The sequence below is a fragment of the Miniopterus natalensis genome, chromosome 2 (genome assembly GCF_054644295.1).
Source record: "Miniopterus natalensis isolate mMinNat1 chromosome 2, mMinNat1.hap1, whole genome shotgun sequence".
NCBI classification, from domain to species: Eukaryota; Metazoa; Chordata; class Mammalia; order Chiroptera; family Miniopteridae; genus Miniopterus; species Miniopterus natalensis.
The window spans coordinates 173,102,494-173,119,209 of NC_142082.1; the positions used below are offsets into that span (position 1 = coordinate 173,102,494).

The 16,716-nt window shown below is 38.7% G+C and overlaps 1 protein-coding gene across 1 annotated transcript in view; it reads left to right on the forward strand.

Annotated features, from left to right (window-relative positions):
* The window catches only part of MYBPC1 (myosin binding protein C1), a 126,550-nt gene that overhangs the window by 80,696 nt on the left and 29,138 nt on the right, over positions 1-16,716 (forward strand). The window contains exons 3-10 of the mRNA XM_087813799.1: positions 794-904; positions 2,483-2,631; positions 2,962-3,079; positions 4,551-4,602; positions 7,143-7,199; positions 12,201-12,367; positions 13,992-14,124; positions 15,648-15,772. Coding sequence (XP_087669925.1) covers positions 794-904; positions 2,483-2,631; positions 2,962-3,079; positions 4,551-4,602; positions 7,143-7,199; positions 12,201-12,367; positions 13,992-14,124; positions 15,648-15,772 — 912 coding nt within the window. The remainder of the gene's footprint in view (positions 1-793; positions 905-2,482; positions 2,632-2,961; positions 3,080-4,550; positions 4,603-7,142; positions 7,200-12,200; positions 12,368-13,991; positions 14,125-15,647; positions 15,773-16,716) is intronic.

Consider the following 16,716-nt stretch of genomic DNA (forward strand, 5'->3'; position numbering starts at 1 on the left):
TAGGCAGCTGAAACTGAAGTTCTCTGAATTCAGCTCTCGGAGACAGAGGGAATCTCTACAGTTCTCTCTCCTACCCTCCTCACTGGGGTTGACTGATGATTAATCCAAGTTAAGCACCTGGAGAGCAAACTAGAAAATGCAAAACAAGGTTCATTTCCAGGTTCTCTCTTACCCCCTTTCAGGACACTCCTAGTATCCTTGAAATTTATACCTGCAGGTCACAATCTGCCACTTAATTGTCAAACTATGATCTCATCTACATGATCCTAAGAATTGTCTAATTACACAATAGAAAGGAATTTAGAAATAGCAGGCCAGGCTTGGTTGTCTGACCCTTCCCAGTTGACCTGCAAACCGACCCATCCAATTCTGGTTTTGTATATATATATATAGAGCCTTAGAGTCAGTCACCTGCAAAAATATTGAGAGTACTGCTTTAACGTATTTCCCACCATCATTTATCTGTTAGGGGTCAGGCGGGATGGGAAAATACAGGAGCCATGGCCTCTAACAAAGACAGAGTAACAACCTACCTGCAAAGTGTTACTATTTCTAGGAATTAGAAAATGTTCCTTTATCCCATCATGGAAGAGACATCCCTTCCTAAGAATGGGAACCTGTCACTCTCTACTGATGGCTGCAGGGGAGATGGACAGAAAAAATGGTGTTACATTTATCCAGGTTGATTAGACAAAGAAAAGCTTCAGCGTTGATGAGAACAACAAACTCAGGTAAGTCTGCTTACGAAGAACCTGGACCTGCAATGACTCTTTTCCTCCTTTCTGCTCATTAGAATGGTCTCTTGGCGAGTCACCTGCCGCAGAGGAACAGGACAAGCAGAATTCCAATTCTCAGCTGTCCACCCTGTTTGTGGAAAAGCCTCAGACAGGAACAGTGAAAGTTGGTGAGTGCCAAGCATTAAATCCTGCTTTTAAAAAAAAAAAAGCAGGTGAAATTCACGTAGCATAAAATTAACCATTGTAAAGTGAACAACCAGTGGCTATTAGTACAGTCAATGTGCGACCACTGCCTCTATCTAGTCCGAAAACGTCTCATCACCCCAAACAGAAACTTTGTACCCCCAATAAGCAGTTACTCCCCATTCTCTCTCAGCCTGTGGCAACCATTAATCTCTTTTGTCTCTATAAATTTCCCTATTCTGGATATTTTGTATAAGTGGAATCAGACGATATGTGACCTTTTATGTCTGGTTTCTTTCACTTAGCGTAATGTTTTTGAGGTCCAGCCATGCTGTAGCATGAATCAGAACTTCCTTCTTACGGCTGAGAAATATTCCACATTATGTCTATATTAAATCCTGTTTTTATAACCTTGAAAAGGTGAGTGTAGCTATCATCCCAGTACTCTAGCATGTAGCAGTTGGGTGCCTGGAGCCAGCTTGGATACAAATCAGTTTCTTCGTCTGTCAAGAGGGGATGATACTACCTGTGAAGTACTTTGAATAATGCCTGGCGTGTCTTAAATCTCTGAGCCAGTGTTTGCTGTCATTACAACACACCTCATTCTATAAGATGATTACAACACTGCGTACACACACTAGATCATAATGTATAGTATTTCAGAGGAAGCTAGTCTAACAGATGGTACAACTCTGGAGATACTCATTCAAAAATACTGATTGCACGCCTGGTAAAATACTGTTCTGAACACTGAGTAAATATAACATGTAAGCACTCAAAACTTACTTTAATGGGAAAAGCAGACAAGAAATTAAACAGATCATTACAAAAGCTGAGTGCCATGAAGGAAATAAACAGGGTGGTGAGTTAGAGAACAACTTGGGGTCCAGGAATTTTAACTAAATAACTTTTAATAAGCAATATACTGGCATCAGAACTAGTCTCTGACAATTACCAAATGTTATGCACATGAACATACGGCTGACTATATTCTTTCAGGTCGGGAATGTAGAACCACACTGCCTGTGAGTGGAAATGTTTGCTCCCCTCGTGTTTCTGGAGACACCAAAATGCTGGGCTGGCCACAGGGCTAGAGTTTTCATGTACTTAGGGTCTAATCAGCAATCTGTCATTCAAACAGGCAAGTTTATTTCAAAAAGATCAGTGTCATTTAGTCATATTCCCATAATTACTCCAGAATTCCCATCACTTGCCTAATAAAAAAGATTTTTAAAAATGTATACACTATATATATATACATATATAAATTTTTAAGTTTCCCCCCATTTTTATTTCATATATAGAATATAAAACCAAAGAAAAATATTTCTACTGATTAACCCACTGCTCCTTTTTTGTTCCATAAACCTCAAATGCAGAACAAGTTGGAGTATCTAAGAACTAGGGTCCTCATGAAAATACCAGGGCCATTTCATTGCACAATTCCAGGGGCACCAGTCACACCATAGGGTATGCAGTGCAGTCCCACATAACCCCTGCCAGACAAGAGCAAAACCAATGACAATTTTCAAGCCAGTCTGATTCACTTGTGCTTTTTCTAGGCGAAAATATCACCTTTATAGCCAAAGTCAAGGCTGAAGATCTTCTTAGAAAACCCACTATCAAGTGGTTTAAAGGGAAATGGATGGACCTGGCCAGCAAAGCTGGGAAGCACCTCCAGCTGAAGGAAACTTTTGAAAGGCAAACTCGGGTATGGCCCTGGACTCCTGGCGCAGGGGAGAGGCTAGCTCATTCCATCTGAGTGGGTAAAAGGTCATTTTTACATTCAGCTTTGAGAGATTTCAGTCCCAGAAAATTCTCTGGAGTTACTATTGCTAACATCTACACTTAGCAGGCGAGCCCTGCTGTGCCTGGGGGCTATGGAGCACACTGACCCCTCCGTAATTGAGAGCATCGTCCTGGAAGCCCCAGATAGACGTGTCTGTAAGCCAGTGCGAAAGGATTTGGAAAATAACTGAAATGTGGTGGCGTTTTTCTATCAGCAAGGTGTACACATTGTGTTGGATGCATTTCATTGCAGGTGTACACATTCGAGATGCAGATCATCAAGGCCAAAGAGAACTATGCAGGAAACTACAGATGTGAGGTCACCTATAAGGATAAGTTTGACAGCTGTTCCTTCGATCTTGAAGTGCGCGGTAAGAGAGCCTTTTTGTCTGGGTAAATGTGATTTTTTTTTTTTTTAATGGGGCATGAGGGGACGGAGAAGAAGGCCATTTAATACCATGAGATTTTGTAACTAAAGTTTCCTTTAAAACAGTGTGTGTTCCTGATTGTGATAGTCTCAGCAAGCCTGCTGAATTGAATAGTTATGAGGCACTTTATAAGTGGAAGGTGGGATATTACTGCCAGGTATCTCTTGTCCATGCTATCTACACCCCCTCAATCTCCCAGATCAGGACTGATGCCATTGTTTGCTGCTATGAGTGTACCTGTTTCATTGGGTCCACTTATTCCCACTCCAGTTTGGAGATAAGTTAATATGGTACAAGGATGTTAGGATACCCAGGTGGAAGGAAAATTTCTCTTATAGGGACTAACATCCTATATGGAAGTTCTCCATTCATCTGTTCTGTGTACTGCCCAGAGTGAACATAATAGGGATAAATGTAAAGCTGTACATGTAGATTGGGGGGGGGGCTTCTCTAAGTATACAAAGGGAAACTTTACTTGGCAGTAAAGATCATAAACTTAACATGAATCCAAAGTGTAATGTAGCTACAAAAGACAAAGCTGGCACAATTTAAAACTGGGCCATTCGAAGTGGCATAGAATCTAGGTTTAGAAAATGACATCACTGTCCGCAACATGCTAGCTGTTCCACATCTGGAGTAATGTCTTGGGCCATGGGCACTACACCCACCAGGATCCCTCCTGGAGTAGAGTAGGAGCCAGGAGGGTGGAGAATCCAGAAACTATGCCCTGTGCGGCGTGGGTGGAGGTGGCATATACAACTCATTGTAAACGAGGAAGGGCCATCGCACCGAAGGACAAGGCCATTTTCCTTGTGCTCGGGGAGTGTTTAGGCAGATTAGAATCTAAAGGTGGACATTATGAGGTGAATTTTGTCTTAACATTAGATTGAGCTCTTTCATTAAAGCTCTGTAGACACAAGAGAAGGTAGTGAGATGCCCATTCCGAGAGATGTCGAGCAGAGGCTGCACGATCGTGGGTGGAGGTGCTGCTGAGACCTCCGTGTTAAGTGGGAATCGGGTCCTGAGCGGTGCTTCTTCAACCTGGCCAGGCATCTCTAAGAATCACCTGAGGGATTTTTAAGAATTTTGATTTCTGCGTGCCTATCTCTGATCTGGTGAATCAAAATCTCCAGCAGGGAGATTGAGAAGCTGGTATTCTTTTTAAGCTCTTCAAGTGATTCCAATGGGCAGGCAGGTGGAATGACAGTGGGCTGTGGTAATTCCTGAAGTCCTTTCCTTGATTCTGTGTGAGGGAAGATAAGTGATGGTATCTCAGCAGCTCAGCCATCCCGGGGGGCAGCCATCCTCCCTTCACCTGGCCTGCCTGCCTTCTGGAGACTCCCCACAGCCGAGAAAGGAACTGAGCACAAAGCTGCCTTCTTAATGGTGTTTATTGTTTTCTTTCCTTTCAAAGAATCTACCGGGAGTACTCCAAACATTGACATCAGATCTGCTTTCAAGAGAAGGTAACTTTGAAAGGGGACTCTACATACCTTTTGTACAACATGAATGTGGAGGATTCTCAAAACACACTTTCTCTTCCTGTACCCTCTATAATTCCAAATGAGAACAACTTTTTCCACTGTAGTTAAACATACCATATATTCAGGAGTTAGTGTTCTAGAAAAGTCATGGGCTTAAGACTAAATCAAGTATATACTGATCATGCTTTTTTTAAAATCCTCACCCAAGGACACATTTATTGATTTTAGAGAGAGGAAGGGAGAGTGAGAGGGAGAGAGAAACATCGATCAGTTAGTTGCCTCTTGTATGCATCCCATCTGGGGACTGAACCCACAACTTAGGTATGTGCCCCGACCAGGAATCTAACCCTTGACCCTTCACTGTACGGGACAATGCTCCAACCAACTGAACCCCCCAGCCACAGCTTACTGATGATTCTTAAGAATATTCTTGTTATAGGGAAGCTCCCATTTTGGCAGGTTTCACAGATGCCTTATAAAAACACACTTTCAACCTATCCATATGTGCCTTCTTCCTCAACTGCATTATTTCCCACCAAAGGGCCAAAAAGGATAAATATGTAAAGATACACATCTTATATAAAACCAGTTAAGTAATGTCAGAAAATTTGTACTGCTTTTAATCTAGAAATCACTTATGGAGCTATTAAACCGTGGGCCCAGAAAACCACAATTAAGTAGCTACCTACTGAAGTTAGCACTATTTAAATATTGGATTATCCTAAATAAAAGACCACTGAGTCTGATGGAACAAAAATCACGGTAAAAAGTTAAATATAAATACCTACTTGATTTATTTTGCATCTGCCAAGGCCAAAAAAATCAGGGGGTCAAGGAAGAAAAATGAAAACACTTTTCTAGTCTATGAGAAGTATAACTAGCCCTTCCCTGCCATTTTTAACTCTCTGTACTTAATGTTTCCATAACATAAATTCCTTAATGAGAGCAAATGTTTTCTTCTTCATACAACTGAATGTGCATACAGTTTTGTGGAATAAGGAAAGTCATCCCAAACTATTATAAAACAATGATTAGTCTGCTAATAAAAGGCATGTTTCCCTCCTAAATTATAAATATATGAACATTTTAATTACTTTAAAAAGATACTTAATATAACCCGATCAGTCAATTGGCTTTTTTTTCTTTTAAGTCATAAGTTTCAAATCCTGTTGGTTTCCTTCCACCTACTCACATCCAGCAAATGCAGAGGTCCGACACTATGCTCATACCATGTACAAGTATATTTTAGGAGAGGGAGACATAATTTATCAAATTTCGTGCTTTAAAGGAATAGAAATGTGTTTATTTCAAAGTATATAAAATTCTCCAAATACCTACTATTAAAGAATTTTGAAAACACATTTTTGGACTTCAATTAGTATAACTTATGTATTATACACACTGTTTTTAAACCCAGACTCTTTCCCTAGAAACCGTAACTAGCATTTGTAAAGAGCAAGAAACATCTTCATTAAAAAATTAAACATTTAAGTAAATATGTAGTGTCATTTAAGGGTAAGCTCCATAGCTTCTATTTAGAGTTTATAGGAAATCAAAGATGGCTACACGCCTAATTTAAGATGCATTTCTCTATAGAAAAGCACTTTAAAAAATTCCTAGTAGAAGGATCATCAACATTTCAAAGGCAAATTTTTGAAAAACCCATTTTAAAAGGTGTAACTATTAACAAGAAAATGAAAAGCTTATCATTATTTCCCTTTAAAACTGACAGGAATGCATCTTTTTATTTATTTTTAAATTTTTTTTTAATGTCTTTGATTTCAGAGAGAGGAAGGGAGAGGGAGAGAGAGAGAAACATCAATGATGAGAGAGTCATTGATCGGCTGCCTCCTGCACACCCCCCAACTGGGGATCTAGCCCACAACCTGGGCATGTGCTCCGACCTGGAATCAAACAGCGATCTCCTGGATCCTAGGTCGATGCTCAACCGCTGAGCCACACCCTGCCAGACAGGAAAGCATCTTTTAAAAAGCTCTGCACTAGCTCCATGCTTATGTTATGTCGGTATCACATTACCTGACTCATCTATTGATGGTCACAGAGAGGCTACCTTTGAATATAAGCTTTGCACTTATATAGTTGACACTGGGACACTTTGTCCTGCAAGCCGATCTCTGCTTGCCATGAGCGACAGAGATCAGCAAAAGTCCTTTGCTTTTTACACGGGTATGTTTCCAGATCACCCCCACTTGCAAAAACAAAGTACTTTGTGTTGTTTGGCTTCATTGCATTTGTGTTACTCCATTTTAACACAAATCCAAGCCGTTTTATATATGCAATCTACAAAACTGTGTCTCCTCATGTTTACTTTTCCACAAGTACATACTGCAAAAATTTTCAATGTCACTTGTGTGAAAAGAAATAGTTTGTGTTGATTTAGTCCCAGGACTCGTGTGCTGGTACAAAATTGCATATACGTTATATGTAGAGTGTTTGGGGAAAACTATTGTGTATGTGTCTCAGCACTAAACCCAGATTTGCTTTTCTTTCGTTAATGACAGTGGAGAAGGTCAAGAGGATGCAGGGGAACTTGACTTTAGTGGTCTCCTGAAACGTAGGTGAGAACCAAGTGATGGAGTGAGGAGCTGTGGCCTGGAAATTTTTAGATATCCACTCAGAGAAGTCAAGTTTAAAGTAGATGTGTTTCCAAGAATTTATTTATTTCTTAAAATGTGTTTTGCTTATAGAATATAACAGAGTCGACTAAGAAAGAGACAGAGAAACAACCGCATACTAATCTGATTAAGGTTTTAGCTGAAGCTTTTAAATTTTCTTCTTAAATGTTTTATGAGTCTGCATATTTTCTTAGCTGGGGATGAAGAGATTGAAAACGGAGACAGAAGACTTAAATACTGAAAACCCTTTAATTTCCCTCATCTCAATTATGATTGCCTGTGATGACTGACTGAAAAATCAATTTCACAATTTTGGTAGAAGTCTCTGCAGACATAAATATTTTAAAGGCAGACCTACTTTAATATAGCATTTATGATTTACTGTATTTCATCACATCTAAGACACCATTCATTTTAAGATCTACCTGTATTTTGTAAATCACTGAGCAATAAAAAATTGCTCCAAATAGTTTATTATGACAAACTATTGATTATAAGATACATCCTTCTTTCAGAGATGTTTAAAATGTCCAAAAATGTGCATTTTAGAAGAGATAAAATATGGTAGTAAAAGGGAAATAAATATTTAGTATTATCATTCACACCCTTTTAACACTGTTCTCTCTTGCAATAAAATTTCTATAATTTCATTATGGATGTTTAGCATATAATCACTTTGTAGGATTTCTGTCCATGTAGTTACATATATATAATCATATGTGATATTATATTTGTTATATGTAAAGTTAAACATACCCAGATACTTAGTGCAGACACAACAAGAAGACATTGATTTTTGCTGGGATTGTGCTTATCTACTAAATTTGTAAAATAAACAGTAAAACTACAACTCTGAATTGATGATATATAATGTTGATATCAATTTTCATTTACCTTTTCAGGGTGACTTTTTATTCCTACTAGTGCTTGCTATGGTTATTAAAGGAACATAAATATAAATATGCTTAACAACAAATTACAAATAGAAATAACTGGGCTTGTGGTTATTCTCAGTTTAGATGATGCCTTTATTCAAGTTCCAATGAATGAAAAATTCACCCCAGCTCTAAACATTTAGGCTGAGAACAGAAATATCAATAGGTGCAATTTATTAATTACCGATGGACATTAGGCAATTAATAGACCTTGGGTACTTTCCTCCTTTGGGTACTTCAAATAATCATTAGTCTCAATAATATTTATTAATTCCTCAAATTTATTTAAAGCAAAAGTATACGTGAAGTGGCCCTAAGTGAGCTTCATTCTTCCTCATTCTACAGGTGAGAAACTAGGGACCAGAAATGGTGAGTGACTTGCCCCAAGTCACACAGCTAGTTAGAGAAAAGCAGAGGCCTAATTCTGAGTTTCCCTTTTCTGAGTCAGCTCACTTCCTGTGATTCCATATAAGAAATACCACTCAGAATTGGCTCACATATTGATGCTTCCATTTATAACACAAATTGACACTCCATGGAGACAAGAAAAGTTTCCCCCCAGCAAGGGAAATACTGTTTTCTTTGTCTAGAATATAATGCTATAGGTGATGTGAGGAAAAGAAACCCAGCGTCTTCCTGTACCTGGCACAGAGAGGGAAGAATACCTCATGTAGGAGGGAAAGAAGAGTGGTAAAAGCATGGATCGGAGTCTCAGCTCAACCATTTACTGACTACATGACTTTGGTCAAATTATACGTCCTCTCTGAGACTCGGTTTCCATGTCTGTGAATGTGGGGAATAAAAACAACTTCATAAAATTACTGTGAGAATTAAATGTAATGGGCATGGCTCACAGTATTCACTTCCACCAAAAATGTGACATTTTTTCTTGACGAGCTTATATTTGTAAAGAAACAAAATAGACACATACACATATCAATCAATCAATCAATAAAAATGTGATACAGTAGATTATTAAATGCCATACCCTGATTAAAAAGGTAAAAGAAAGAAAAAAGAACAGACTAGGTCTACTAGTAGTTTGCAGAGTAAAAGACATCATATAGTTAATGGTGAAAATGACTAAAGAAAAAAAATTACTTGAAAACATGGGCAGCCAACATGTCTCCAGTTCTCATTTTCCTTACATCCCCTAATTATGATTTTGACTCATAACTAGATTGGTGTTAACATAAGAATATATTCATTTATATACTATACTAATCCACCAATATAACTTTAGAAATTGTGTTTTCCTACTAATTTGTGAATTGCATATGTTTTCATTGTGGTAATGACACGTGTTTACCATTTCTACTCCTCTAAGAGCCTCTGGCAAAATCCCCATCTGAATAAATATCATTACAACCAACACCTCTATACAGGAGATATCCCTGCCCTGAACAAAGCCAGTGTATTTCAAAGAGACATTAACTAAACCAGAGGAAATCTTTTAGGCAGCATCTCTTTATGGGATTTGACCTATATAAATACTTGAAAGTTTTACTCTACATAAAATTTCTGTAACTGCTTTGTACTTCACTGGGATCGTAAAGTTATAGAAATTTTGATGTAGATGAAAGTACTATGAATGTTATATAGGTCAATCCCGGTGCTTGGAGAGGAATCAGAGTGCCTACAGAAATCTGAAATTTTCTCCCTACTACAAATTAATGTAGCCAGGCAGGTAGGGCCATCTGAAGCCACATATATTTAAAAAAAAGATATGTTCTGGATGAGTTAAGGAAATGCTACCAATGGGAGGCTTGGTCTCAACGTTCCAGTACAAAATGAATACTTCAGTCAGGAATTTGGGATTCAGTTAAGTGATGGAGACAAAAAGAAGGAATAGGCAAGAGGGCATCGGTGTTCATACACAAAATTTGATAAAATTAAGAATGTGGCAGAGTGAAATATATTTTGGCGTTTTAATGAAAAAAAGATGGTGAGGATGATCGGTTCAATGAATCTACCAACAAAACTTAAGAAATCACACTGAAAATGACCTTTATTACTGGCTTCCAGCATATCAATATTCACCTCATGGATCTAGGTATGCCTCAGTGTTTGACTTGTGCCTCTTTTTAGCTATTTTAATCTAGTTTGCTATCTTTAAATCCTTTCACCAGTGTCAGGAGGATACTTGAAATGTATATGTGTCTAATTCTTCTTGACTGAAATACAAATTTAACACAATGTATTATGACATAATTTTACAGTTTGGGGACTATACTGAAGCTGTTAGAGCATTGATAAAGTGGACTGAGGAAACACCCACAGAGAATATATACACATATGTACATACACATATTAACTGCAATTCTCTGAGACTTCCTACAAAGTATTTAAAAGACATTTGAGATTCAGACTGCTTTCAGGCAGTCGATTTACTAGCTCTGGCCAATTTGTACCAATATTCCAACTTGAGTACAATTTTCCTGAGCATTTTAATTCTCCCATGTTAATAGAGGGTGTTATTTCCACGAGATGAATACTTATGTCTTGAGTTTTGGAGAGGCACATTTTCCTAATGGTGTTGTCTAGTCCTTTCCACAAAGGTTGCTGATGGACCAGTGACCTCCCACTTCCTTCCACTTCCCAGATTAGCCTCAGCATCCTCAGGCACTGGCCAAAACGATTTACATAAGGATGGAAATTAGGCATTCGCAAGTCACTCTTGCCTAACGTCACCCTAAACTCCATGTTACTATTTACGTTTTCCCCTTCCCATGATTGCAATCCAGCATTTCTTCAGGAAACTGAAACAGGTGTGATTCATGTGACAATGTGAACATATGTAATCCATCGTTTTACTAACATGATAGCATGAATCTGTTTTCACACTGATGTTTAAGATGTGTTGACCAGTTTTTCTAGAAAATCATATCCCAACCAGCATTATTCACAGTAAGTAGTCGTTGCAACATTTCCAAATTAATCTGATAAAAACAGTCAATTAAATTTAAACAAAATCAGGACTATTTAGCCAGTGAAGAAAATCAATTTAAGTTATATTTTGCATTTACCCTAAGGATCTTTTTTCCTAAAGAGTGTTTATTCCTGAGTTTTTGTTTCTTTTTTTTTTTGGTTTTAAAATAAGGGCAGACAAGTGTACTTTAAATCTAATATTTTTTAGTTGTATATGTTTTTTACATGTTCCACATGTTCTCTAGTCAGTGATTGAAGTTTGGGGTCATAATTTTGATAATTACACTAAGAAGCTACTATCCCCTTAACCATTTGCTTTAAAGTTTAACATTTCTATCTTTATGGCTCATACCAAGCCTGTCCTAAAATTTTCAAGACAGTACTTCAAATTGAAAACATGTTTGGCGTCATTCCTCTCTTCCCCTGACAATTTAGGGGAAACAAAAATTCTTTTAAAAAGCATATGCATCCCCAAAAATCATTTGAAAAACAAAGCAATCAAAAAAACCCTTCGTGACAGTTCCAAATATTTTTTGCATTGAAAAAAACATCAAAAATGGTTCACGTACACATTTACTAATATGGTAAGAAACATGCTATTTGCAAAATCCAAAGGCGTGTGTACTGTATGTGAACTGTCTCCGTGTATAGATAGGTAGGTAAGGTGCGTACAGCAGCGAAGGTAGAGAGCCTTTTTCTTTCATAGGCCCCTATTTAAAACTTCCAGCTCCCAATCTACTTTTCACAATTGTTTGACCACCATATCCTAGTGAAAACTGAGCTTAAGTTCTTCAAATCCCACCTTCTGGACTTTCAAGTTGAAAGTAAGTAAAAATATCTTCAGGCTATTTCCTGACGGCCTCGGGTCCCCCTAATGTGCTTGTCACTAGGAAAAGGGGAGTGTTAATGCAAGTGCTCATGCCTGATCTTTCTCGGGAAGCCTCCCTGAGGCTTCCGGCCTTTTTAAGTACCCAGATCCTAAGCAGAGCTTGCAGCACTGACCGAAAACCCGGGCCCTACCTTCCTGGCGGCCAGGCCCAGTGGGCAGCCGCTAAACTAGGCCATGGTTCTCCCCGGTCAGGGAGGTGAAGCAGCAGGAGGAAGAGCCCGAGATAGACGTGTGGGAGCTGCTGAAAAACGCCAACCCCAACGAGTACGAGAAGATCGCCTTCCAGTACGGCATCACCGACCTGCGCGGCATGCTCAAGCGGCTCAAGCGCATGCGCAGGGTGGAGAAGAAGAGCGCAGGTGAGCCGGTCCGGGGGCGTGGCCGCGGCGCGGGGCGGGGCCTCGGGGCGGGGCGGGGCCTCGGGGCCGCTTCCGCTTCCGCTGCCGGCGGAACACGTGGCGATGAAATCCCCGCGGGGACCCTTCCTCTCTCGCCCTGGGGTTGGGGTGCGGCCGGATGGGTGGGATGCTCAGGAGCGACGCTGCTCTGGGTTACCTTCGGCTTCAGGTGAAGCAGTTCACTGCGCGACGCTGCACTGGCTGTGTCGGCAGCAGGCAAGCGCCTGAAGGGTTAAGGTAACAATTACATTGAAGTACTACCGCGTGCAGCGTATAATGGAATATGGAACAGTCCCGTTGTCGCTGATCTTTGGTCATGGTCGGTTACGGTCTGTGACATATCAGGTTAACATATCAGTCCTAGTCTAGCTTATTGTTTATTAATGCTCAAATAGAACTTAAAGAATCTCACCACTTCATTTTTAAAATCTGCCCTTTCTTTTTTTTTTTAAATATATCTTTATTGATTTCAGAGAGTGAGGAAGGGAGAGGGAGAGAGAGAGAGAGAAACATCAATGATGAGAGAGTCATTGATCAGCTGCCTCCTGTAGGCTCCCGACTGGGGATCGATCCCGCAACCCGGGCATGTGCCCTGACCGGGAATCGAACCCCGATCGCCTGGATCCTAGGTCAGTGCTCACCTGCTGAGCCACGCCCGGCCGGGCTGCCCTTTATTTCTAAACCTGCCTGTATACTGGTTGAGAAATGGCCCCAGAGAAGTATAGAAGTGGTTTGTTTTTGTCTTGTTTACATAACTGGGCCATTCTCAGACGCCTCAAGGTTTCTTTCTGAGAGGTGGCCGACGCCCTGAGTCACAGACAGGTGAATTCTAAAGTGCAGAGCCACAGGGCGTCTCTTTCCCCCCACCCCACCCTCTTATCCTTGCCACTTACCTCTGCATTGATGTCTTGAGGTATGTGAGAGATGACTTTTTTAAAGCTAGTGTTTATTTTATCTTGTGAAAATATGAGCTTGTTTGAGCAGTAGTATAATAAAGTTGGAATGATGGAAATGCGAGTATGACAACTTCTTGAGGCATTCCACACTTACAGTTATTTTACAAGCTGCCTAAATGAGAATTATTATCTTTAAATTCAGAAAAAAAAAAAATTAAAAAAATAAGTTAACTACCTTTGTTTAGAACCTTCCAAAGATAATATTTTTTAAAACCCTTATACTCTATGTTATTTAAAATTTTTTGAAATCCTGAGTCCCTGACTATATATGTAATCGGTGTTGTAAACGTGCCACTATTTGGGCAAGTATCCACAGTACAAAAATATCTGATAAGCCTATTTCAATTAGTCAAAGGCATTCAATTTAATCTTATGAGTCATTGAACTTAGCTCATAAATTCTATGATTTAAAAAAACTACCCACGACATAGAAGACATACAAAGGTAATACCAATAATCCTGACAGTAATTATGCTAGGGGGATAATTTGGATGCTTTATATTACACATTCCCTGAAGGATTAGGAGCCTTAATTTTTCATTTTGCTTTGGGTTATCACACATGTATTGACTAAATTCTTAGCATATATATATTCATATTAATATAGTTTTGTTTCTTCTCTCTACTAGCTTTTGCCAAAATTCTTGATCCTGCATATCAGGTTGATAAAGGAGGCAGGGTAAGGTTTGTTGTGGAATTGGCAGATCCAAAGCTGGAGGTGAAATGGTTTAAGAATGGTCAAGAAATTCGACCCAGTACCAAGTAAGTGAACTTTGCAAATAACCAGTGATAACTATATGAATCAAACAGTACTTTGACTTAATTCTCTATGAATAAAGCTCTTTTTATCTAACTTTTACAATGCAAAATCATATAGAGGTAGAGTAAAACCTTTTCATATATTTTGGAACCATTAAAACTATACCACTATCTAAATTAAACCTTGTTTTAGATTTTAATTCTATACAAACTATTTCAGGTGACTCCCAATTATGGTTTTGTGTCACTACAGGTTACATGTGATTATTTCAGAATGTTACCCAAATTCTCTTAATTTTTTAGAATAAAATTTTGAAAAATTTTGAAATATGTATTTGACATACCAGCTGGGAGTCACACTTTATAATTAGATAACTTTTGTTTCTCCAGTGTAGCATCAGAAGCCTCTTTTTTTATTGCTTGGCCCTCTCCCAAATGAAGGAGACAGACTAATCCCTGATGTCTGATGGTATCGCTAGTCCATTATGAAGCCGCTTTACAGAGATCCTTCTCAGCCGGAGAGATTTTCAACTCCAACATATTTTTTTAAGTTAACAGGAGCCACATGCGTGTTTACAAAAGACTTTGATCCTGAAAATCTGTCACTTCTGTAGCACAATTAGGTGGCTTCCGTTTTCTTAATGCGCCCATGCCTACAGAATGACTTTGTGATAATAACGTTTGTCCTGGTAAAAATCTCTTGCAGGTAACCTGAATTTACTAAAAACATCATTTTACTTGGTTATCTTTATCTAGAAAATGTTTAGTGTTTTTTTCTTAGAGTCTTCAATTTCAGAGTTTTTCAAATGAAGCCTTTTTCTGTAGTCTTTTATAATGCCCTACTACACCCATCCATGATCCAAGTCACACATAATGAAATTTTGCAATCCTCTTGGCTTTTAGTTTTTTTAATTTCCAAATACCCAAGTTCTTTTTTAATAGATGGTAACTGTGATATGATAACACCAGTTCTTAAGCTCATTTAAGAGACTATCACATTCTATAGAATTACTGTCTATATTAATGATTAAGTTCGTATTATTACTTAAGCTGTATAATCATTTATTTGCCCCCAAAAGTCTGTGTCACTAGACTAGGCAAGGAGTGAAATCAGTGAATTGGGAGTAAAATCAGGACTCTGTCCCTCTGCAAAGTAGATAAATTGTTTGTTTTTAAACAACGTACAGACTTGACAATTTCTGACAACCTCAGCCAACCCTATTTTCCAAAAATGGGTTAAAAATATTAATAGGAAATATACAAGCACTGATTTATATTTGAAATACCTTATGTAAAAGAAAATAACTGAAATTAGATGTGTAAGCATACATATGAATTACATGATGTGTTGTAAAGATAAAAATCGGTTTCAATTTTGCTGTTCATTAAACTATGTAAGATGTGCTTCATAAATGGCAGATCAAAATTATATCCCTGTCTTTCAAGCATTATCGAATTATAAGCCAAGTTTTCTGGCAATACATCAAGTTTATGGACTCTGTTTATCTTCCTCCTATTTAAAACAGATACATCTTTGAACATAAAGGATGTGAGAGAATTATGTTCATCAATAACTGTAGTCTAACAGATGATTCGGAGTATTACGTGACGGCTGGTGATGAGAAATGTTCCACCGAGCTCTTTGTCAGAGGTAAAGTGAAATCTCTTCCTGTAGCCATCAAGAGCTGATGGCTGGCCTCCTCCCAGGGGTAATGATTGGAATCAAAGTGCCCAGGTGAGCTCTTGAGCTCCAGATCAGAGCTAAGTAGCATCTCTAGAGATGGTTTAGTTTGGATGCTCTATTGACTCTGCATTGAAGCTCCTCTTCGCTGGCAGTTAATGTGTATCCTAATTCATCTTCAGGTTCCTTGAAGACTAGAAAAGCCAAGGAGAGAGAAAAACTGCTGAGTACAAATGCCTGGAGGTTTAGACTCAAGCAAACAGTATTTTACAAAATAATTATTCTATTGATAGCTTCTGAAACCCAATGAAGTCTACAGAGTAATCCTCATCTCACACACTCAGCTGATAAAAAATAGATTTCTCTTGAAACCAGCTTCATAACTAAAGGGGCATCAGTGGCTGGCACTGAGAGCTCTAAAGACTGTCATTTTACTAAGACACCGTGGAAAGAGCTGGGGGTGTCCGTGAAGCCAGGCATCACTTGTTTTTGTTTTTATTTATGTTTTTGTGAGGCACCCTTGCTTAGGACAACTCTGCAATCTACCATCCATCTAGAACCAGAATGAAAGAATTTTAGTCTTAAAGGTTCTTCATCAGAAATGTCTACCACTTGGTATTTTATTTGCATGCCCTTCCCCAATGATGTTTGATACATTTTGTCTGCTCTCTAGAATAATAACTTATTTGATTTGAAGAGTTCTGGGTAACTGGGAACATTTAGCCAGGGTTGTCAGCTGTTTACTTTGCCAAGGAAAGTCGTAAAGACCCCACCTACTCTCTGCCACCATCTAACTAATCATAGCTCTGTGGTAGGATACTTTCTTGCTTCGGTATTTTCCTCTGTGAATAAATTTGGGATTGTGAGGCAGGTTTTGGACATTTAATGATTCTGATTCTCTCTTTTTTTTCATA